The sequence below is a fragment of the Sprattus sprattus genome (genome assembly GCF_963457725.1).
Source record: "Sprattus sprattus genome assembly, chromosome: 5".
Taxonomy (NCBI): Eukaryota; Metazoa; Chordata; class Actinopteri; order Clupeiformes; family Clupeidae; genus Sprattus; species Sprattus sprattus.
In genome coordinates, this window is record NC_137924.1 from 16121866 (window position 1) to 16146912 (window position 25047).

The following is a 25047-nucleotide window of genomic DNA, read 5'->3' on the forward strand; positions in this document are numbered from 1 at the left end:
GTGTGTCATCGGGCCGGAGTCCTGTGGCAGGTTTAATGGTATGTGTAGCTGATGAGTGCCGTAATGCTTTCTGTGGTGGGTCCAGGTCTGATAGGAGCAGCTTCTTCTTCCCCCCCAGTGAGAGACAGAACCCAGCAGGGCATGCCTCACCTCTGGCTCCTGGAGCCTCCAGCCACCCACCGAGAGCCCCTCGGGCAGAGGCACAGAGCGCCACGTGAGATATTTAAGAGTTAAAGGGCGTTTGTTCTTCAAACAAAAAAAGGGGAGTTTTTCTGTTGTCTTTTCTGTTGATAATGGCAATCAAGCTCACGGCTGAATGACTTTTAGAATGGTTCTTCACAAAAAAAAAATGTAAAGATGGTTCTACAGGAGGGGGTCGGTGATATGGAGACAAACCCATTCCTCCTTATGGGTTCTAGATTACGTCCCACGCTAGCGGTAGTGGAGCGTTAGTTGAGAACACGAAGGGAAGAATGGCACATGAACCAGCAGACATTTTTGCTGAGGAAAGAGAGAAGGAAGAGGTGTGTGTGAGGCCTCACACACTCTTCAAGACACAGATGTGCTTGTCAGATGTTAGACAAATTGTGTGTGTATGTTTGTGTTTAAGACAGAGAGAGAGACAGAGAGAGTGTGTGTGTGTGTCTTTTGCTAACAATCAGTCATAATCAGACACAGGTTTGGGCAGTTATGTATTTTGAACATAGTGTGGTCCTGATGTACTGTTTGCACTGTCCAGGCGGCGATGTTTCGGATTTCCAAAAATGTAAATAACACAGTCAAACTGACCACTCTGTGCAAAACTGTTGAAATATACAGTTCCTCAGTGGCCTTCAATTGCATAGCCCAGACAGGACAAGTGTGAGCCCCAGGCAGGCTTATCAGGGAGACCCAAACCACCAGAATGGCGCAAGCAGAGACGTCTTCCAGCCAAAGTGACACCCCAGGAGCGCACTCAGAGATAGGGGGGCCCCTGCCCTTGCCTTTGCTTCCAGGAGCCCCCCGGTGAATCCAGTGCCCTCGATTCTGAGAAGCCCAAATTGTAAAGCTAACATTAGCTTAGCGGAGGCTCCCATTGTCCTGCTACCATTGGTCACGGAGCGCCGTCAAATCCGCTCTGTTTGTCTTATCTTTATCATGGGGGATATATTTAGTGCGGGGCTTAGGCCCGGCGTGGGGTAGGCGCGAGCGGGTGGCGTCAGCATGCGGTGGCATTGCCCCTGCTCAGAGGTTGGCATGCCACTGGGGGCAAGGGGTGGGGGGTTGGGTGGCGTGAGGAGAGGGGAGAGTGGGGGGTGTACTGGGTTCGCCAGAGGGAGAGAGAGAAAGAGAGACAGAAAGAGAGAGAGAGAGAGAGACAAGGCAGAGGTGGCCTCTCCTGGAATCTGCCCTTTGGTTTATTAAAAGCTGCTGAAACAATGGAGCACTAAACGAGCCGCAAACAATGACGTAACGCTAGAACACTTGAGCGAAGAGAGGGAGGGAGAGAAAGGCAGGACAAGGAGAGAGATACAAAGGAGGAAACGAAGAGATAGAAAGGGGTGAGGGTAGAAGAGTACAACCAGAACTCTATCCAGCACTTCCATGAGACAGGGAACACTCAGGGAATTGTCTCGTGAGGCCAGAGGGGACTTTGTCTCCTGTGATGGAGGCACACAGTTTGGAGACATTCAACCATTGGGAACCTATGGCAACCCACCCACAACTTAGCAAAAGCACCAATCACTTTTGCCATATTGCATTTTCACTCCTCACCACCGCTTTGTACAGCGCCTTCACAAGGTGTCAGATTGGCTCACAGAACGTTGCAAACCCGCTCCATAACTTAAACCGTTCCCATCCACGCTTAGAACAGATTCCAACGTAGTCATCTCACAGGTGCACGCCGTGATATACATCTGACTGCATGAGGAGGCCAGGAGAGGCTGTAAGCCGTGGTGGCTGGCAGCATGTGTGTGTGTGTGTGTGTGTGAGTGTGTGTGTGTGTGTGTGTGTGTGTGTGTGTGTGTGTGTGTGTGTGTGTGTGTGTGTGTGTGTGTGTGTGTGTGTGTGTGTGTGTGTGTGTGTGTGTGTGTGTGTGTGTGTGTGTGTGTGAGTGACAGGGCTGTAGTCAACCGCAGGCTTGGCCCAAACACAACAACTGTGCCCTCAGCTGCTGCACCACCTCTGATCCAGCGAGCGCCTTCAAAAGCACTGCCACGCCAGCCTCCTCAGATCTGGCATTCAAATTATCCATCAAACGCACTTTGGGGTCAACAGGGCACCAAGCTTTCATAGACTTTATTTTTTTGGGTTAGGCTTTTCGTTTTCTTAGAACCACCTTTTCATATTGTTGTTGTGATCTCCACCGTTTCTTCCATAAGCTTCCGTTTCATGGATTTAGTCTTTGGTACGGTTCGGAACGAGGCTGTAGATACTCCCAAGTAGGATTCCTGAGGCCCGGGACTCCGCCGTCTTTCGGTGTGGGTCGAGAAGTCAACTTTATTGGGCCGGATTACCTGGAAAATTGAGGTCTGAATTCAAATAAACTGTCTCTCCGCGGTAATGTCATGGCTACTTTGGAGTAATACCGCGGATTCTCCCCTTAATCCGCACTCTTACGGCTGCAGGCTTTACTTTAGCCACAAAATCCCCTTCAAAATGACAGAGTCTGTGAGAGTGAGTGAAAGAGAGACAGGGAGAGAGAGGGAGCAGTAGAAGGAGAGAGAGAGAAAGAGAGCGTGTGAGAGAGAAAACACTCCAGACACCCCTAGAGTTTTGTCTGTATATGTGTGTATGAGTGTTGAAAACCCACTATTATATGAAGCAGTGCCTGTGCTTTGAGTGTGACTCCCACACATGGAGGAGACCCTGTGGTTTGTAATAGTGTTTGTGCAGGGGGTCGGGTTTAGACTCGGCAGCTTGTAATTGTGTTTATCTTTATGTGAGGATTGTGTGTCTTAGGGGGCGGCCGTGTGTGTGTGTGGGAACAAGGGGTCTGTCAGTCTTTACCTATGTTGTTCCCTTTGTGTGTGTGTGTGTGTGTGTGTGTGTGTGTGTGTGTGTGTGTGTGTGTGTGTGTGTGTGTGTGTTATTCTCATGCTTAGGTGCATAATGTGTGTGTGTGAGTGTGATGCATATGTGGTTGGTTGTATGGATGGATGGGTGTGGTATTTGCATTTATGTGTGTTGGAGTATTTATGCATGTGGTGTGCATGTGTTTGTGTGTGAATGTGTGGTGGAGAACGTATGTGTGTGTTTGTGTGTGAATGTGTGGTGGAGAACGTATGTGGGGTCTGTGTGTGTGTGTGTGTGTGTGTGTGCGTGCGTGTGTGTGGGTGTATGTGTGTGTCCGGCGCGTGTGTGCATGTGTTGGTTTGTGTGTGGGTGAATGTGTGGTGGAGAATGTATGCATGTGATGTGTTGTGTGTGTGTGTGTGTCCTGAGATATGTATGAATGTGGTGTGCGTGTGGTGTATGTGTATATGTGTGTTTGTGTTTGTATGTGCGTTCCTGCACGTGTGTTTGGGCATGCATACAACAGTGTGTGTGCTTGTCTGTGCTTGTACATGTGTGCCTCTGTGTGTGTGTGTGTGTGTGTGTGTGCGTGTGTGTGCTTGGACATGCATACATGTGTTTGTGTGTGTGTGAGTGGCTGGTCAGGGCTGAGTGAAGTGAGGGTCTCTCTCTGGTGGTCGGCTGCAGGGACAGATAGGAGGCTCCTAACCTGCGGCCGACTGCTCTTGAATGTCAGGAATTTCACAGCACAGATGGAGCAGACGGCAAGGCCCCTTTGATTCTTTCATTCTTCCTCTCTCTCTCTCTCTCTCTCCCTCTCTTTCCCTTTCTGTCTGCCTCTGCTCCCTTTCTTTCTCCCTTGCATTCTTTCTGTCTCTCTCTCTCTCTCTCTCACTCCTTTTATCCCCTTCTGTCTCTCACTCTCTCCACCTCACACACATTCTCTATCTGCCTCTGCGCTCCACTGGGATGCCTACCCTGATCGATAAGAGTGGGTTTCCATGGCCACTGCTGTCGTGGTGATGCCTGGGGACGGGCCTCTCCGTCTCCTGGTCCTTAAAGGCCATTAGGACCTGTCTGCCAGAGCCCTCTGAGGAGAACAGGCCGACCACAAGCTATCTGCACTACTTCCCTGGCTGCCCTTCTGTATCTCTCCCTCTCCCTCTCTTCTCTCCTTCCATCCATCTCACACCACGTTTTTATCACTTCCTCTTATATCTATCTTCCCTATTTTTGCATGTCACTCCCTCTCTTCCCCTCTCTCCCCATCACTCTGTCATGTTTATTTCCTCTCTCTCTCTCTGTTACTCTTTCTCTCTCTCTCTCTCTGTTGCTGTACCTCTCTCTCTCTCTCTATTGTATTCCACCTCTCTCTTTCTCTCGCTCTCTCTTTCTCTCTCTCTCTCTCTCTCTTCTCTGTTCCTGAAGTGGCCTGGAGTGTCTCACTGGGTCCTGCTTGGTGCCCTGGTTCCAGTTTGTTTATTGTGATTTTCTCTGTGCACTGGAAAGCTCTCCATCCTCCCTGGCTTGGTTTTTTGCAGCGCATGAACGATTACATTACAACTAAATTACAAAGCATAACGTCATCACAGGGAAACAGTCCAGGGCAAGGTAATGGCATGGCTTTTTTGTCGGTAAAAATGTATTTCATTTCATTTCAAAAATCGAAATCGCAAATGTAATATAAACTGTACAACTTTAATCAAATTTTATACGCTGTGATTTGCTGCCAATGTCTATCTGTTTTGCATGATGAGGAGAGGAAAGTATTTGGGTTACACTCTCTCCGTGACTCCAACACCTCTCTCCTCCAATTTGCCGACCTGTTGAGGGTCCACTGATTTATTCTGTGTCTCGGACTCCGACCGGTGTTATAACCTGGAGATAAATCAGTGTCCTAATCAAAGGAAGCACACAGGTACACTCCATATAACATTACAGCACAGCCAAACTCAAACCCAGAAAACACACACACACACACACACACACACAAAAAAACACCTCATAAAAATCCCCTCCCCCCTTTCCGAGGACAAGAGTGGGTAATGTTTATAACATTTATTTTCCCTTTGCTAAAACCACCTCCTAAGACCTGACATTTAGGCTCAGCTAGAAACTATTAAACACAGACTTGTGTTATTTTGAGAGCATTTGCAACTGAAAACACTTCCAGTATGTACTGGTATGTACAATATACGTATTTATATTAAAACACAATGTATAAGTGACTCTATCAGTTTAAAGTATCTTCACATAATTAATATACTGTACTACATATTGTTGGTATCGTTTGTTGGTATCATAGTAGGAATAACAAACAAAAGCACTTAAAATTATTCATGATTTTCACTCAAAAACATAGTTTGAATGTCCCTTTTTTCACCACTGGAGAGGGTGCAGAGGCGTGGAGGTGGAGGTGGAGGATGTTGCTGTCTCCGAGGGAGCGGTGAGCAGCGGGCCCAGCTGCTGTTTGTGGACACGCTGGGCTCTATAAATCTGAAGACGTAGCAGGTGTGGGGGCGCGAGGTGCAGAGGCAGGGGGGAAACTGGGGCGCTGTCGCCCCACCTTGCTGCTCCTCTGCCCCCGTGGGCCTCTCAGAGAGGGATGCGGAGTGTGTGGAGGGAGAGAGAATCGACGTCAACCTCAGGCCACACACACACACACACCCACACACAAACACACACACACCCCTACATATACACAAAACACATATGTCCAGCACACTCCCGTCCACCTCCAGTCCAGAATGCTCCATCACTTGACTGGCCGGGCCGTCATGCGTGACAGCTGTGCCGGATCGGCCCTCGTGTTTGTGTTTGGGCCACGGCTAAAAGCCTAAATCGAATCTGCAGTGCCTTTCCCGGGACAAGGATTGTCTTTCCTTTTTTGTTTTTCACTGCGTCGTTGTTGCTGTGCATTTCCATGACATTCACATACCACGGAAACAGCCGGATCTGGCCACACCATGGCCAGACCAGAGCCAGATCTGTTTCCCCGAGTAAGTTTCTATCTTCTCTGAGGACAGGGTGGCTGATATCTTTCAGTTCTGGATGTCAACAGATGTCAACAGTGAGTTCCCAGGAATCCTTGTATAATGGCGGCCATTGATGGGTGCCCTGGTATGCCGTGCGTTTCGGCACTGTTGATAAAGCACAGATGATGAGGCCGAGGTGTTTGTTCGCATCCTGTGCAGAGCACGGGCCCAGTGACGGCCACTTTTATAAACTCTGCAACACACAGTCCGCGGGCCCGCTCAAACATTTCAAGGACTATTTATTTAAACAGGCAAATTGATACTTCGATTTCTCACAGGAGGAATGTAAAAGCTAAATGATTCCCTCTGGTTAAGAAAAATACTCCAGGGGAGAGGCGGTTCAAATTAACCTGATGTATTAGCGATTGTGCCAAGCAAAAAAAAAAAGAGGGACTCTAAGAAAGAGCTTTGTGGGGAAAAGGGAAATGATGAGGGTGGGGGAGTGTGTGTTTGGGTGGAGGGTTAAAATGAAGTTTTGACATAATGCAGTGTATTGTTTTTCTAAATGATAATTTCCTTTCGGAGAAACATGCCTGATCCCCAAGCTCTGGCCGCAACCCCCACCCCCACCCCCACCCCAACCCAGAGGTCTCGAACAGGGGGGAGGTTGGCTCGCCTGGAGTTCCCAACCACAGACAAACCTTATTAGCGGCTTTTGCCTCGGCAAGTTTAGCCGCGACAATCACAAAACAAACCCTCCTTTACACGCAGGCCATTGTCAGGAGGACAACAAAGCACTGGATCATGCGAGGAAGATCAAGAAAAGAAAAGAGAAAAGGCTCCTAAGTACTTATATTTATATAAATACACTCCACGGCTGCCAGCCCCCTTACTGTCATGAGAGAACTTGTTCGGAGACCTATTTCTTTTAATGAAAAATTCATTCCTGGGGAAAGACTTTGCTCTGGGCTGTTTATTAATGTATTAGGTTTCTCCTCGGTGTAATAAAAACACAGCATTTTTAGTGATTTTTTTTTTTTGCTGTGGGATTGTTAGAATAACAGTGGAGTGGGCTCCCCTTCAACATCTCAGCCCTCTTGGTCCTGGCGAGAGACGCGGGGGCAGTCACCTTAACCGACTGGCAGCGGCTAAGCCGCCTGTCTCGGGTCCTGTGTCACCGACACATTCTCAGTCTGTCTTTCGCACACACACATGGTCAAACATATACTCGCCACACTCCCACACACTCCCTAGATTCCCACCCTGTACCTTGTGTCACCTGCCCCGTTAATAACTTAAGCAGTGCTCCTTTGGTTTTCAGAGCCACTGGCTGGGCGTAATAGACAAAACATTAGCTGATATTCTAACCTCAGCCGGGCGTCTGGGGAGGGGCCCCGGCAAAAGGACGACCACGGGAGCAGGTTATTCCCAGCCTCATTCCCGACTCCCTTCTTTTCCCCTTTTTTCTTTTGTCTCTCTCTTTCTCTCTCTGACTCTCATTCACTCTCTCCATTCTCTCTCTCTCTCTCTCTCTCTCTCTCTCTGTACTCTCCACAGCTCCACAGACAGATCTAGACGGACGGGCTTGCTGGAGATGGCGTCGCCCACGGAGCGGACCATCGCCGCGACCCCCCCACCACCCAGTGTGATCCCAAGACCTGAGGGCAGCAATCAGCACCCCCTTCCCTAAGGCCACCACTTTCACTCCGCCGCCACCACAACCCCCCCCCCCCACCCTCCCTTTTTTTTGCCTTTTCATTTTTCACTCCTTCTCTCCCTGGAAAAGTAATCCCACTCCACCACACCCCCCCCCACCCCCCACCCCTCCGACCCCCTGCCCAAAAAAAAGAAAATCAACGTTTTGTTTTTTCTTGCACTTTGACTTGTGGAACTCCCGGGGCCCAATCATGAGGAACTCTCTGAGGCAGCCGGGCCTCGTGCTCTTGTTCATCACCTGCCCGCTGCTGCTCGTGCTGCAGGGGGTCACCAGCAAGGCGGAGAGCGGCCACCTCGGGGACACGGCCCCAGACCGCTGCATGAGGCACCACTTTGTGGAGACCATCACTCACCCCATCTACAAGTGCAACTCCAAGGTAAGGTCCTTGGGAGGAGGGAGAGAGAGAGAGAGAGAGAGAGACTGTGTGTTTTTGCGTCTGTGAAGTTCTCTGGTGAAATCCTGTTTGACAAAGGCTAATTTCAGTTGAGCAACCAACACCAAACTGGCTTGTGTTGACACCAGCTTGCTGATACTGCTGAGGTGTGTTGGGGAGAAAGGCTTTTTTATTCCCATGTGTGAACACTGGTTGCGTCACCAGGTTCCTCCTGCCCTTTAGAAACACGCCCACGTCCACAGCATGACAAAAGGGTGATAAGGCAGAGCGTGTTCAACGTTTGTGTGGTTCACTTTTTTTCTGCCAATGGGTGTTTCCTTAGCCCTGTAGCCTTAAACTGTCTACTTTTTGGAATGTTTGTGGTTGTCTCCATGAAGGAAAATCTTCCCCCAACCCCCAAAAAAGGCTTTTATTGACTTTTGTGATTCTTCTGAGCTCTGTGTTGTGGTGACACAGAGGGAGATACTGAGCCCCAAATGGTTCCTAACGACAGAAAATTGGGCCTTACATGGCCATTGGTTGGCATGGCCAGATGTGAGGTATAAAATTCATAGGAGTCATAGGAATTTGTGTCACATGAATCGTTAAATGCTTCAAGTGCAGTGTGGAATAGCGCTATATAAGTGCTATATCAACACAGACCATTTACTTTATAGCAACTCATATAGCACAAAAAGTCCCTCTTAGCCTTGACAATAACACATTTTGCCAACAAAATGAATGCATGAAATTATTTTTTTTAATACACAAAAAATACACACCCACTTGATGGCAAACTGGGTCTGAATACGAGGCGCGCTCACATCAGAATGTGCAGCAAGCAGCCCCCATAACCTGCTGCTCCCCCATCAGTCATTGGGTTACACTCTAATGGTCCAGGAGGTCGGACCTCTGTGTAAGACTATACACCCACTACACCAACAACCTCCTAGCTAACAAGCTGCTTAAGATAACAATGCAGGTCTCCAGACACACAGGAGAGGGGCTTTTGGGGTTGTTCCTGCCTTCGAGTATCGGCCCGAGAAATCTTGCCCCCAAATTAGAGAGTTACGCGAGCGGGGCCGAGATGGAGGGGGGAGAGAGAAAAAGAAAACCACTGTGTTATTGTTTAGTTATCTTGATTGTTCTCTCCCCTCTCCCCTGTGCCCCCTTTCACTGTCTGTTTCTCCTTTCTGTGTCTCTTTCTCTATCTCTCTTTCTATTTTGTCTATTTCTATTTGTCTCTCTCTCTCTCCCACTTTATTTCTCTCTCTCTCTCTTTTCTCATAATATCTCTCTTGTGCTTTCCTATTTCTTTCTTTTCTCTCTTTCTCTCGCTCCCTCTCTTCCTCCCTCTTTCGACGCCATCCCCTCATTTGCGTGACCTCTAGCTGTGTGGCTAACGACACCCTGGCAGCAAGCGCTGAGTAGAACCTGCCTGCAGGACCCCGCCACCTGGCCAACAATAAGCCCCCACAGAGAGAGAGAGAGAGGGGGAGAGAGAGAGGGGGAGAGAGAGAGAGAGAGAGAGAGAGAGAGGGATAGAGAGAGAGAGAGAGAGAGAGAGAGATGAATATGTCTGCAGTGTGGCATGGCTCCAGTTCTCCCACCCACCCACGCTCTCACCCAGCCCTCTCCTGGTCCTGTGCACGAGCGCTGGCCAACGGGGCTGAATCCCTCCCTCTTTTGTCGTTCAAACTCGAGCATGCATCAGTGTGACTCACACTGCGCCGCATGGGAGGGAAGCCACTGACAGAATCCGCAGGAGTCACACGCTGAGCCAGGATTAAGGAGACAGGGGAGGCACAGGGGGGGGATGCGAGGAGGGCGTAGAGGTGCGGAGAGGGTGAGGGTGGGGAGAGTGTGGAGGTCTAGTTGGAGGTGGAGGTGGAGGTGGAGGTGGAGGTGGAGGTGGAGGTGGAGGTGGAGGTGGAGAGTGTATGGTGGGAAGAGGTGGAATGTGAGGAGGGTGTAGAGGTGGGGAGAGGGTTTGTGGTTGGTTGGGGACGAGTGTGGGGTGAGGTCACAGCGGATCTGAAGGGGAGTACTGCAGGCTTCACCTGCAGTTAAACTGCTTGAGGTGCAAATAAAGCACTGTACTGGAACTCTACTGGAACTCTCAGTCTCTCCACAGCTGATCACCTCTTCACTTTACTCAGTGATTTCCCCACATTGTGTGACTCACAGCCTTAGTTGTGTTACCTTCAGTGAGTGAGCAATCGGTTGTGTTACTCTCATGAGCCCTCACTTGCGTTACTCTCATGAGCCCTCAGTTGTGTTAGTCTCAGTGAGTGAGCAATCGGTTATGTTAGTCTCAGTGAGTGAGCAATCAGTTGTGTTAGTCTCAGTGAGTGAGCCCTCAGTTGTGTTAGTCTCAGTGAGTGAGCAATCGGTTGTGTTAGTCTCAGTGAGTGAGCAATCGGTTGTGTTAGTCTCAGTGAGTGAGCCCTCAGTTGTGTTAGTCTCAGTGAGCCCTCGGTTGTTGGAATAAGGGCATTTCAGGCAGTGGGGCTCAGTAAAATTCAACATCCCTTGCCCCCATCAGTAAAATCCTGATGTTCATTGTGGCTGGGCTTATGAACTGAAAGGCTGAGGAGGTGGAATAGACCCCTGAACAGACTCCTGAGCAGATGTGGAGGGAATGGGAGCCGTGGGGATGGACATGGTGCTGAGGTGGCTTAGGTTCACCTGCAGTCACCATGGGAGCAGTATCCGCAGCAACAGTGTGTTTCACAGACTCCCCAGTATTATAGGGTGTCCCAGCAGGGATAGAGCTGTACAAGGGGCAAGAGTGAGTTTTCCCTCTATAAACACAGAGAGACAATGGGGATGGCTGCATGACAACACACACACACACACACACACACACACACACACACACACACACACACACACACACAAACTCATGGTCATACACACTAGAAAGCACATAAACACAAACACAATCTTATATTCACACACATAAACACACAAGAACATGCAGTACATGACTACTTTTCTTACATGGAGCATAACCTCAATCTCAATCTACTTTTTCTATTTGTTTAAGCTAAACCAGTCAATCAATCGTCTATTTCCGTCCATGTAGAGCACCTTGACATTCTCTGTCTTAAAGGTGCTATATAAATACTTTGATTGATTGAACAAACAGCACAACACCACATCATTCCATAGCTAGGCAGTAACAGAGAGGATGAGGTGGGTTGTGGGAGAGAGGACAGAGCCTGTGGGGTAGGGGGGCGGGGTGGCGTGCTGACAAACACCATAACCCCATCACTCCATGGTTAAGCACTGGCACAGTGTTGGTGGGGGGGGGGTGCTGTGCCGACAAACAGATGACTTCCTCATGCGTTTCAGACGGCGCTGGGCGGTTAGGGGCAGAGGTCCATGGGGGCCACTCGACATCACAGCCGTGAGCGAATGTGACATTAATGGCTGCTAAGCGATTCCCACTCATCCCTCGTTTGGCTCACAGGGACATACGCTCATGACTGTCTCTCTGGGGGTGGGGGGGGGCTATTTTACGAGTCGGGGAGAGGCTGGGTGGAGGGGGGGTGGGTTGCGGTGGGGGTATTTCGGGGGAGTGGAGAGGATAGCATTTTATTGCTCGAACAATCCACATCAGACCCCAGACGACGAGAGCGTGGAATTTTACTACCTCACAAAGGGGGTTTAACACTGCTTCTATAGCCCCCCTTCTCATCCTCTTGCCCCCACCCCACCTCCTCAATCCCCACCCAACACTAGCCCCTGGTCTGAATAAGTCACTGCAGGGTCCTAAAGCCACCATCCCAAAACTGAGTGGTGTGACCTGACGCGTTTGGTCACAAGCTTAAAGGGGATGATTACATGGAGTGTTCGCTATGGAGTTCTGGCTCCAGCTCACTCCCATGCCAGTTTCATCGCTGCCACACAATAAGATCCACCTGCGCGATGATTCGCAGCTATAAATACAAGGCTTTGGGCATGGGTGGGGGGGGGAAGGAGCAGAGTGGAGTGGAGTAGAGTGGGGGAGGTGAGATAAAACGGGTGGAGTAAGAGACGAGAGAGGAGAGGAGAGAGAGAAGGGAAGGGTAGAGGGGGAGGCCTGGCTACATCTGTTGCCCAGCTGTTGTCACCTTGCCATGGCTCTCCTGCATAGTCTCCTCTATCTGGTGCTGCTGCTGCTGCCGCTGCTGGCCTTCCTCTAGATAGCAGCAGACGCTGGGATAGACGCAGCCCTCATCCGGCACAGAGTCGTCTCTCATCCGGCACAGAGTAGACCCTCATCCGGCACAGAGTCGGCTCTCATCCGGCACAGAGTAGACCCTCATCCGGCACAGAGTTGGCTCTCATCCGGCCCAGAGTAGGCCCTCATACGGCACAGAGTAGGCCCTCATCCGGCACAGAGTAGGCTCTCATCCGGCACAGAGTCGTCTCTCATCCGGCACAGAGTCGTCTCTCATCCAGCACAGAGTAGGATCTCATTCAGCGCAGAGGCAGTAGCTCTCTGGGACCCCTCTCTCCAACACTCCTCTACTTCCTTTTGCGTGTCTCCTGTGCTGTTCAATTAGAGCCAGGCCTTTAGAGGGAGTTGAAGCGGTCATGGGGTTTATTTAAGTGCAGTGGAAAGGTCCGTGCTCAGACCAAAATCATCTGATTTAGAAGTCAGCTGTTCTCAGGAAGTGAAGGAGGCCAGGTTGTACGACTTTACGGTCTCGCCTGAAATGTTTTAAGTGATGCTCATCAAACTGAATGCCATATTTGGATTTGGGGAACATTGGGTCAGGGGAGACGAAATAGAATGTGCATTCCTGTGAAGGTGTATTTGTGTCTTTGTACTTGAAGTGGTTTAAATGGACAGTCTTGGATACACTATTCCAGCCAATCAGCACGTTGCTTTAGGAGCATGGAAGGAAGGAGTGCAATTAGATTGGCCATCGAGCTCAAATATCAACAAACCTTCCGCCAAAATCCCAGTGTGTACCTTTAATTAACCACTGTCTCCTGCAGCCCTCCCGGTGGTCTGTGGCCTCCTGTGGCGCTCTCATCCTCACACACAGGGCCAGACACGGAACAGATGTGGACCGGCTCTGGCCCGTAACCAGACAGACAGTGCGTCAGCTCAGGCCGAGATCCGCTTCCATAGGCAGCTTCTGTCTGGGTCCTTCCACTTCTCATCCCATTCGGGAGATGAGATCTATGTTTAGATCAGCGGGCAGTTGATATGTTTAGGTAAAGGGATAAGCAGGTGAGGAAAAGAGATCTGTCCATTGTGTGAGACCCCCCCCCCCAGCCACTGGCACTTCCAATGCTGAAAATAAAATGCCCTTTGTTTCCTGCAGCCTGTGTCCGCTTGCAGTCAGCCTGTTGTTAGACTTTGTGACACAGCCATCTGACAGCTGACACGAGGCGTGAATCACAGTGTATGTCTGAGCCTCCCACACCTCCCGTCTGACGATCAGGTCTGATCATGGTGGTGGCATTTCCAAGTCAGTTTATGGGTTCTCTACAGCCGGTCGGCTCGGCGTGATTGGAACCTGAGCTGAAATGCGTTCTGGCAACCATGTTTGAGGAGTGTGACACAGCGGGCAGTGAGAATGACGCGCTGCGCTTGAGTCCAGGTCCTTGTGACGCTTGCCCCTGGCACACTCGGCCTGTGGTCAGGGTCGGGTTTAGAGTTCTCAACCTCCTGCCTCCCTCCGCCCCAAATCAGGGGCGCTGTGGCCCGAGCACGGCCATAGACAGGCTCTTGCACGGGGGTGAGGAGACGCTGAACATCCCAGGCTTATAAGACCTCCAGGGCCAGATGTTTTGACTGCGGTCTGATTCCGGTCTGATCACTATGACTAATCAATTTAAGAACACAACAGCAACCAGTAATCGCTGGGCTGAGCTTGGTAAGCAAAAGAGGAGCAAAAAAGAAGAAAACCAAACCAAACCGAATGACAGATGATTCCTAAACCAAGACTTTATCCCTGACACTTCTTTCCCAACATTAAGGGTATGGTCCTCGATCCTGTTGAAAGGATGTTGATATTAGAGTTCAACAGCCGATCAATTAAGCTCTTACCTTCCGTGCTCCTAAAGCAATGTTATTGATTGGCTGGAAATAGTGTGTGGCTCCGTCGGCGCCCCTTTGTTCCTCATTTACAGAGCCAGGACAGCAGCCTACCGCTCCCAGCTCTGCTTTCACTGTGATTAGAGCCTGGAACTGACGCTCGCAAAATGAAATGATGGGCCATTCTGAAGGGCCTACCAATCAGCGACCGGGGGGGGGGGGGGCGTTTGTCTTTAATTTAGTTACAGCAAAGGTGACGGTGTTAGAGCAAGACAAAGCGACAGACACATTAAAGAATTGAAGCAGGAGCAAGAAGATTGTGTGGATTTATTTATCAAGGGCTAAGACATTGTGGTCTTACTGCCAATGGGATTTTGGAAAAGGCTTGCACCATTAGTGGTGAAGTAAGAAGTATAGCAATCCCATAGTGGTCAAAGCCAGTTAGTTAAAGGGCTGGTCCAATGGTTTCAAAATGAACCCGAAGTCTACGCCAATTAGGATTCAACATCTGGAAACAATCCTCTATGGAGCTAGTCCAGGCCCTGTTTACCAAGTTAATTTGGGTCTGGTTATACCAGGCTACCAGGACAGGGCAGGAACACCAGAGTTTTTTTGGGCACACGCAACTGACAGCTAGAGGACAGTGAGGAGCTGTTGAATTTCACAAATAGTGTCATGGATTATAATCAAGGACCTCACCTTTAATATCTCCTTTTAGTGCGCCCCACCCCCTCCTAGGCTCTCTCCGCTCAGCCCCATATCAGGTGGGGCCATGCCCCCTGTGCCCCCTGTGCCCACCCACAGGCGGGCTATTGTCAGGTTGGGTGGCACACACAGAGGGAGCAGCTGACACGGGCACTGCATGACTCGGAGGTGCTCTTACAGAGCGTTGCAGGAATGCCGGGGAATGTGGCGGCACGCCGTCTGGCCGGCGCTTTTTCATTCGGAACCAGCAGACCGGCGACATTCGGTGTCCATCAAGCTACCCCAGAGCACAATCCCACCAACCCCCCATCCACCCCCCCCCCCCCTCCTCCCAGTACCCCCACGCCAGGCAGGTCTGAGAGGCAGGCAGGTCAGGCAGACGGTGTGTCTGAGGGCTTTAGGCAGTCATGTCTCTATGAGTTTTAATAAGTGAGCAGAGAACATTAAGTTATAAGAGGTGTGTCACGCCCCTGTGAATAGGATGAGTGCAGGTGGAAGTCTGTGTGTGTGTGAGAGAGCGTGGTTGTGGGTGCAAGCGTGGTTGTGGGTGTGCGTGTGTGTGTGTGTGTGTGTGTACATGTGTGTGTGTGTGTCTGTCTGTCTGTCTGTCTGTCTGTCTGTCTGTCTGTCTGTCTGTCTGTCTGTCTGTCTGTCTGTCTGTCCTTCTGTCTGTGTGTGTGTGTGTGTGTGTGTGTGAGTGGGGGGGGGGGGCGTGTCTATGTGTGTGTGTGTGTGTGTGTATGTGGGGCAGGGGGGGGGGGGGGGGGGGGGGGTAAACGTCTGAGATACACCAGCCACCACCACTACTTATATCTCAACACAGGTGCAAGGTCACAGAGCCTAGACAAACAGAGTGCTGTGTCTGAGTGTGTGTCTGAGTGTGTGTGTGTGTGTGTGTGTGCGTGTCCGGTGTGTGTGTGTGTGTGTGTGTGTGTGTGTGTGTGTGTGTGTGTGTTGGTCCGGTGTGTGTGTGTAAAGATGTCCATGCATACAGAGCATTACTTTGTTCCCAGTGGTGGTTTCTCTGCAGTAGTGCTTGTCTCCCCCGTGTCCTGAAGGCTGGTTCAGATAAGACACAGAGAAAGCTCCTACTGCCTCACTCAACCCTGGGAGAGCCTGAACAAGGACTGAGAGAAAAATGCCAGACATTATTTTTAGGCTCCGTATGTTTCAGTCGCCTGTGGCACAAAACGCTGCAACTCTTTCGTTTCTCACAACGCCACCCGTCTCCATCTGTCGGTCACCACCCTTCCGAGTTCCCCGGTTGACCTCTTCATGAAAAACGAAATGTTTTTAATTACCCAGTATTCTAAATAAGCCCCCCATCGATGACATGACGTAATAACATATATAATCTTGTGAAAATAAATAAACAAAGAAGTAGAAATAAAATATAAATGCTGGTACATCACAATGATGAACACACAAACATAGGATGCTGATGTTCAGATGTTTGTAGAAGTTTTTGTCTGAATATTTAATCACGAATCACCTCATTTTTAAGTACCATAGCTGTCATGTATGATGAAGTTGTAAGTGGATCTGGTATTTCTATCCACTGAAACAGATGATTCTCATGATTCTCGCTGTTGTACGTTGATTCGTTTTTAATATTGTTGCCCGGAGAGGGATTTGGGTGCTGTGTTTTCATATCCTTTCCACAGCAGTGACTTTCTCTCATCTCTCGGCTCATCCTGTCCAAGTCGACAGCCTATTTCTCACCGCTGCTTCAGAAGTCATCTCCCCCGCCCCCCGCTGTTGCTAAACTAAACCTCCAGTCATCTCCCTCCTCCGCCTGTTGAAAACAAGTGTGTGATTGGGGGGGAGTGATTTTACCCCCATCTCTCCTGTGTCTTTTGTGGAGTGATTTCTCCAACTGTACTTTTTCATACTAGACTGATATTTCCCATATTTTCCGGTTCTTTCTGTACTGGATTCTCCATCTCTCCCTGTATTTTCAAGATTGATTTTCCCACATCAGCTTGTTCCGTCTAGACTTGTATATGCCCTCTCTTCTTTTCCTTATTGGACTAACACTTCCCAACTCACCGTGTTCTTTTTTAGTTCTGGTGCTCTTCTTCCACTGCTCTTTGCTGTCAGATATTCCCCATGTTATTTTTTATCTGTAGTTACCAATCTCTCAGATTTCTAATTTGAAATGACATTTTTTTTTTTTTTACATATTTCCATATTTTCCTGGACAAAAATGTCCCATGTCTCCCTACTGTTTTGTAGACCATAATACTGAGAACTGAAACATTGTACCATTGAAATGTCCAATGTCTAAAGTAAAATGTCCCCTTAATTCCCTGGCTCTGTGTGGTCTGATATTTCCCATGTCTCCCCCTGGGCAGATGGTGCTGCTGGCACGCTGCGAGGGCCACTGCAGCCACACGTCGCGCTCGGACCCGCTCATCTCCTTCAGCTCGGTGCTGAAGCAGCCCTTCAAGAGCACCTGCTTCTGCTGCCGGCCACACACCTCCAAGCTGAAGGCCGTGCGGCTGCGCTGCAGCGGCGGCATGCGCATCACCGCCACCTACCGCTACATCCTGGCCTGCAGCTGTGAGGAGTGCAGCTGAACACACACACACACACACACACACACACACACACACACTCACACACACACACACCGGACACACACACACACACACAGTTCAGATTCTGATTCAGATTCTGCCAGACCACCACATCCCAACATCACATCTCAACTGTCACCATTAACCATCCAATGTCCGTCCCAACTGTGGACACGACCTGCTTTGGACTCGCACACAGTAACTGTGAGTTGCTTGTAGAGAAGCTGTACCTGAATCGCATGCAGCTTTGACTGTCCCAGTACCAACTTCTCCATTAGCCAGTCTAAAACAGCATGGGGGGGGGGGGGGGATGGAGAACTGAATCTGTAACTAATCAAGAGGAGGACCATAACACCACACCACACACCCACACACATACACACACACCCATACACACACACACACACACACACACACACACACACACACACACACACACACACACACACACACACACACACACACACACACACACTCACACACACACTCTCACACACACACACACACACACACACACACACACAGTCTCCCTGCTACCATCATTGCGAGTGCCTCAGACCTGGAGCGGTGCAGCAGAACTCACACCTGAACCTGTGTATTATGATGACCTCCCACAGTAACCCTATGGAGGACAGGCCCTCCACTAAACATCTCACCTGAGTGTGACCAGGGGACTGCCTCTGCCAACCCAGAATCCCCAAAACATGTTTCTGCCTACAGTTCTCTGCAGCAGTAAGAGGACGAGAGGACAAACAAGGAGAAATGAAGAACAGTCTTGTGAGGGATATACCTGAACCCTGAATGAGGATGACGATGCCCAACACACCGTTTGCACTGCTATTACGAGTCTCTCCATTGCACCAAGAGCAACAAAGCTGCACGGAGTACCGCTGACTCCAGCCAGAGCTGAACCTGCCTGCCATTGAGACCCCTCTCAGTTCCCCACGTAACCCTTCCCCAAACTCCACTGCCATTACAGCCCTCCAACAACAGGACAAATTCAGTATGGACCCCTGGCTCTCTTTATTTGCTTTAGCGTTTTTCTTCTCTTTTTTTTTCCTCCTCTGTGTTTTTTTTCCACCGCTGCACATTGTGGAGTGAGAAAAGCTCGTTTCACGACTCATTACAGATGGAAACATGGATGGGGTTGTTGCCAAACCTCGTCAAAGGAGGAAAAACGCAAACCACAAACTCCACAAAAAAAAGTGTTTAAAAGTACACACACACACACACACACACACACACAAACACGCACACACACACACATGCAATAATAAATGTGCAAGGAAATGTCCTGATGAGATGTATGGAATAGTCAACATGCACCTGCATGCTCTATCACAATCAAATTCCTTTGATCCCTGTGTGAGAGTGCCTGAGAGAGAGATAGACAGAGGCAAAGGAGGGGGGGAGAAAGACAGAGAGAGAGACAGAGGGAACAAATGAGAGTGAGTGAAACTGGCAGAGGAGCCGCATAACGGCCCAGCTGGACCTGCCCCAGGGTGCACCGCAGAGCATCCAGCCTTCGGAGGAGTCGGACGAGCCCTGATGTGGTGACACAGCTCTGGCCACACGCCACCCCAGCTGCACTTTTTGGGCACTGAGGCTTAGGAGTGTGTTTTTGTGTGTGTGTGTGTGTGTGTGTGTGTGTGTGTGTGTGTGTGTGTGTGTGTGTGTGTGTGTGTGTGTGTGTGTGTGTTTATCTGTATGTGTGCTTGTGATTGTGCTGTGCATGTGCATGTGCATGTGTATGCGTGCATGTGTGTGTGTGTGTGTGTGTGTGTGTGTGTGTGTGTGTGTGTGTGTGTGTGTGTGTGTGTGTGTGTGTGTGTGTGTGTGTGTGTGTGTGTGTGTGTGATCATCTGTGTGTGTGTAGGTGTGTCTGAACCCCTCACCTTAGTGCACCAGGTTCTCCTCTTCATTGACTCTGTAGGTCTTGAGCCCATACTCCTTTGCCAGCCTCAGGATGTGGTTCTGTGTGGGGCCGATGGCGTTCAGTCTGTGTTCCAGGAAGTTTGGGACTGACTGGCTGACTTTTAACTCAAATTTGAGGATCTTTTTTTTCCCACCTTGAAGGTTCAAATTAATTATCCACAATTACTGCCTTGACTCAAGTAATCATCAATGCTGATGTTGTTTAATTATAATTATTCTTTAATAATAGTTATTATTGTTATTATTACCAGTGTCACTTTTTTGTTATTATTGTAATTATTGTTACTTTACTAATGGGAGGATTTCAGTGTTTTAGCCTAGAGATTTTTTTGCAGTCCCTGCATGGACTAAGTCTATTCAACTTGATCAGTCATATGATGATCATCACCATTATCGTCATAACCATCATCACATCTTTGCCAACAATACAGAATAAACTAGATATGAATGTGTCCCATCCTTCACTACAGACATTTTGAGAGGAAATGAACATAGACAGTCAACGCTTTGAACTATTAAACAGATTTTTTTTTTTTTTGCTCAAATGGGTGGGAGAAACTGCCAGAGTAAAACAATGAAAAATTGTGCCCTGACATAAAATGGTTTCTTTTTTATGTTTAGAATATTTGTATGACTGCAACGAGGGTTACAGCGTCTCCCTCCATTAAAAGTGAATACCACACGCTGGAATGTGGCACAGCTTTAAGATTGCATCAAAAAAAATCCCCCCAGGTCAAGATAAGATAAAGGTGCCCCCTTTCACAAATTCCTTTGTTCTCTGTCTGAAACCATACCTCTGGAGATATTGAAAAATCTGCTTGTCCAACAACTTTTCAAATCCAGAACCCCTCTGACAGTTTGATGGGCTCCACATGTGAATATAATAAACAGTTTCCTTTTGTGTCTAAAGATTGACTGCCTTGTGCGAGCTGTCTTGTTACATGTATTCCGGCTGCTCAATACAATGTGACTCTCAAAGGGGCCATCATTAACTTAATGGCTAATTTGACAGCGTGACAGACAGTTCACATAATGCCTGTCAGTAGAGTGCTCACTGATTTTTACCATGGCCCTAAGACATTTCCACACACACACACACACACAACCCACCCCACCCACACACACATACAAAAAAAAATACTGTTTCTCTGTCTCTCTCTCTCTCATACACACACACACACACACACACACACACACACACACACACACACACACAGATAAATTGTATTAGCTGCGAAGAAATGCAGTCATAACAGAGCAAATTCCATTTCCATAGGCACCCAGTAAAATGCCACATCAGACAGGGCTTTGCTAGTATTTTCTCCGGAATATTCCCTCTGTAGACCACATGTGCTCTTTTTTATAACCCCCTCTGCAGCATCCATCCCCACAGCCAGCGCATACGCAGTCTCCCCCAAAAGCAAGTGATAATCGTTACCATTCAACCTGCCATAAAGATGTGGAGGAAAATGTCTTGATAGCACGACTGGACCATATGTCCTCCGCCTGATGGAGACCCATAGCCATTAGTTTATTGGCCTAGTCAGAAGAGCCTCCGCACTGCCAATTTCCATGACAGGGCTGTTTGTGCGAGGGTCATTAACGGGGAGAAGACGCAAGGTGAGTTCCTGACGAGCCAAGAAGAGATGTTCCAACGTTTTTAAAAACGTATGTCTCAGAGGATGAAGCTTTTTGCAGGTGAAGTAAATAAAAAATACAGGTTGTTTACGGCCTGCGCTAAGAAATCGCACGGGGGAACGGAAATCTGAGGCAACAATTCAGAGGCACGGCGACTGCAATTTCCTGCCAATCTCCAGAGAGATAAGACATATGCACAGAATAGGGGAAGACGAAGGGAATGGATGGCCTCTGTGTCTTTGCTTTATTGCAGCAGAGGCTACATTTCATCACAGTAGAAGTGAATACTGTGAATTATTTGTGTGTGGTTCACTAGTCTGGCCAGAGGACTGTCTGGTTTGGTCTGAAACTCTGAAAAGCTGTATGAATTATAAGGCAAATTCTCGTCCCAAACGAGTATTCTATTACCTGTAGTCATAACTGTATCCACCATGGGGTTTGTGGGCCCAAATATCAATCGCCATAATATTGAATATAGGGTCAGACATGACAAGTACCCTACCCCAAACAACTAGCCAGTGTTATCATAAAAGCCATTTACACATAGCAAAATGGCGATGTTCAAATAAGAGGGAAATACACTAGGGAATTAGTAGGCCTGCAAATATTACCTGCTTCAATGTGCCTCTGCCTGCAAGCTAAAAAGCAACATCACCCTCTGGTGGCCAAAAATATTCATTACCAAAGAGGATGCCAGGACCTATTAAACTCAACACACCTGCCACAACCCCAATAAACATAACTGAGGCTTTTAGTGGTATAAGCCTGGTTTCCTCTAGGTGTAGCGTGAGCTTGGTCCACACATCATCATGCTAATGGAAGATATATAACAGATCAGTGTCAGTTTGGCTGCGTTGAAATCGATACCTTGGTGAAAATATGTGACTGTGACATTGCAGAGGAGTGCCTGATACACGCGCCCACTGTCCCACTGCTATTCTTGGATCTGTCTCTGGGTGAAATCCCCCTCGTCTGGTGTCGAAGAGAGACATGTAACCTAGCATACACAGTCACATTTGTGAACTTACAGTGTCCCTTAGGGCGGGAAAGGACAGGGAGATGTGCTAGGGTGGAGTTTTAGTAGCTTACTTGATTACATGAGATCAACACAGGATTTGGATTATAGGCAATATGCTCATTATGAATAATGTATACACGCACTCACCGTGTTAGTGTTACACTTAGTGTTACAGAGTGCTGACATTTACACTTAAACAAAGCCAAGAAATATTTTACAATGTTTTAAAGAAGACATAGCCTCTAATTGTCCAGACTGCATTTCTATCTAAATGTTTATAGACTTAAATTCAAATTACATTTATATAACAGGGAGGAAGGCAGTGTCTAGTGAAGATGCTTTAGGCTCTTTAGAGAGACTAGGCATTAAGGGCAGTTGTCCACGTCCGCATAACCCCAACATTTTGACCCCGCAATAAGTTCAGACTCCACAAGAGGGCAGACTTCACTCCCAAATGTTTCCCTATTGCCTTCTCCGACCTCCTATCAGTTTTTTTCGCCACCTCATTTTTGAAACAACCACATTACCCTCAGTTCATAAGATGTTACATGAAATGTATGGCTCTGATGATGCTTGTGCTGCCTAACGTGAAAGGGAACAATCAGATAACATAACAACACCCTAGAACTACACATTACACGTTGAATAAATATTTTAATTAATTACAATAGAAGCTATATTGAAATGATTACCCTACGGTGTAACTGCAAATAGTTCTTTGAATTAAAACTGCAAAAATATAAAAAGATAAGAGATAACGTTGCACCAACCATAGGACTAGCCCACACTACCTGACCAATTAAATATCTAATTGATTAGAATATAGACTATAGTTAATGAGTGTATATTAGTTGATAGTTCAGTGAAAGTCTGCATATAGATTATCTGGATTTGCTGTGGTCATATGATATGGTATTCACGGCTGTATCTCTTGTTATTTTTACTTGGCTGGTAAAACACGTAGACCAGTTCAATCAGCAGGTGTTTATCAGTCGATGGATAGTGACTAGAGGGGGAGGGTGGCGCTTTCTAGGACAGAGTCTAAATCCGAACTGGTAGGCTATTAACACAGATCCACGGCGCGTACGAGGCAGAGGCGGGGCTACCGAGAGGGCCTGTCCACGCTTTTATACAGATGCGACTCCGCACTTCTTCCTTCTGAGCGAGCGAGCGAGCGCCAGCCGGGAAAGTGAAAGACAAAACAGCACCATGTCAGAGAACACATACGACGTGATAGTCATCGGGGGAGGCATTTCAGGTTAGTGTAACGAAGGTGTTTTTCCTCACTTCGTTGAAGAAATAGTGAGTTAGGCTATTAATGAAAAAAATTTATGATATTTCTAAGCACTATAATATTAGGTGTAACTAATGCTCTGAATGCTACTGACCGAGCGTCATCTCTCTCACGATAGTCGACTGTGGGGTTGCACAACGAGCTACTGTTGCGCTGTTGACAATTTTGAGCAAGCATCCTCATATGATAAAAATACATAAATATCATATGCGTGGTTGACTATTCGTCCCTAATGTCAGTATAGGCGGTCTTGTATGCACTTAATAATCAGTTGAGAGCGTACAGGTTGTTCTCGCAGTCATAGTCTCTTCCGTGAATTCACATCACACAGACGCATGTCGCTTAGGAGTGTCCGTTCAGCAATATCGCACAGGTTGCCATGTCGCCCTGTTGTAAATTAGAGAGCCAACGAAAACCAGGATGCTAGCAATCCAAGAAATGAAAGTGCTGCTGACGTGTACTCCTAATAATTCCAGGGTTTAAATCACACTTTTGCTCCCTGTTGTGGCTATGTTGTACATGAAATACACAACCCTGCTGAGTAATAATTTAAAAAGCTCCTTTATCATTTATTTGTAAATATGCGGCCACGATTTTTTTTTAAACTGGATTGATATTTTATTTATTTATTTATTTTAACAGTGAATCTTGTAGTTTTGTAGACATTTATCTTCCCTAACTTTCCCTTGGATGCCATTTCTTTCTCAGTAAGAAGTTGGCATAGCACTTTAATGTTATCACATGCGCTGTAGAGGTCTCTGTGTCCTCTCATTATCATCAAGTGGAAGGGGACAGATGGGTGTTTCTGGTAAACGGTTATTCCTGACATTGTCTATAGTAGGCAAGACTATCTGTTCAATGAAACTTCTAAACTCCTATGACAGAGTCAATAGTACCTTGTGAGTCTGTGTGGTGGACACCAACATAGCAGTTGGCTCTTGTCCTAAGGCAAAGTGTTCAAAAATAATGAGGTCTCTGTTACTTAACAGCAGCACAACAGATCATGATACATCTTCATGTAATATTGCTCCAGCAGATCAGGGCTTGATAAGGACCAGATCTCTTCTAGTTCAGCTGCATAGGCAGGTGGTTGGAGGACCCTGGTAAACAGGTAAGATAGGCAGGTGGTTGGAGGACCCTGGTAAGACTGGTAGCTGGAGAGAACAGAGCAGAAAGTGAGATGGCATCCTCTAAAGAAGGTTCTCAGTGTAAATGGCTTAAAGTAGGTATTTTTCTTCAGATTGGTACAGTCGTAACATCTTAAGACACCCCTTGTGAATGAGAAACACAGGGATTGCGTTGTGTCTCTCGTGCACATTGCACCTCGTACATTTGACATGGCACAGATGTTTCAGGGATATAGGGGGCTTTTCTGCCAAAAACAGAGATTACTGGAGATGCGTAGGCAGGCTTTGTAAAACTATGCAATTTAGAAAGTAAATGGCATTACTGAAGATAATTCCATGTTTGGAATTCCATTCCAAGTCCAGGATAATTCTATGTTTCTGGACTGTATTCAACCCAGAACAGGCCAAACACATGAACACAGTTCAATGAAACCAATCCAGCCCACTTCGGTGGCTGTGGAGGTGGTGGATGCATTGCCATTTGTGTATGTGTCTAGTAATTGAGGGCCTTGAAGAATGGCCTGATTAAAGTGTAGCTGTGTTTTGTTCCTTAAGGTGATCCTCACGGCAAAATTGATTTTACATGTCTAATTGGCCTCTGCTTGCTGTGTACAATCAATGCATTATTGGTTCACTTACTTGGTTGATG

The 25047-nt window shown here is 47.9% G+C and overlaps 2 protein-coding genes across 2 annotated transcripts in view; both read left to right on the plus strand.

Annotated features, from left to right (window-relative positions):
* Positions 1-7879: 7879 nt before the first annotated feature.
* Positions 7880-17386, plus strand: ndp (norrin cystine knot growth factor NDP; the record flags this gene model as incomplete). Its single annotated transcript, XM_080839502.1, has 2 exons — positions 7880-8065; positions 17162-17386. The coding sequence occupies 2 exons, from the start codon at positions 7880-7882 to the stop codon at positions 17384-17386; spliced, it is 411 nt and encodes a 136-aa protein (XP_080695628.1).
* A 5757-nt stretch (positions 17387-23143) lies between these two features.
* Positions 23144-25047, plus strand: part of mao (monoamine oxidase) — a 43525-nt gene continuing 41621 nt past the window's right edge. Inside the window, exon 1 of the mRNA XM_080838843.1 lies at positions 23144-23235. Coding sequence (XP_080694969.1) covers positions 23187-23235 — 49 coding nt within the window. The 5' untranslated portion in view covers positions 23144-23186. The remainder of the gene's footprint in view (positions 23236-25047) is intronic.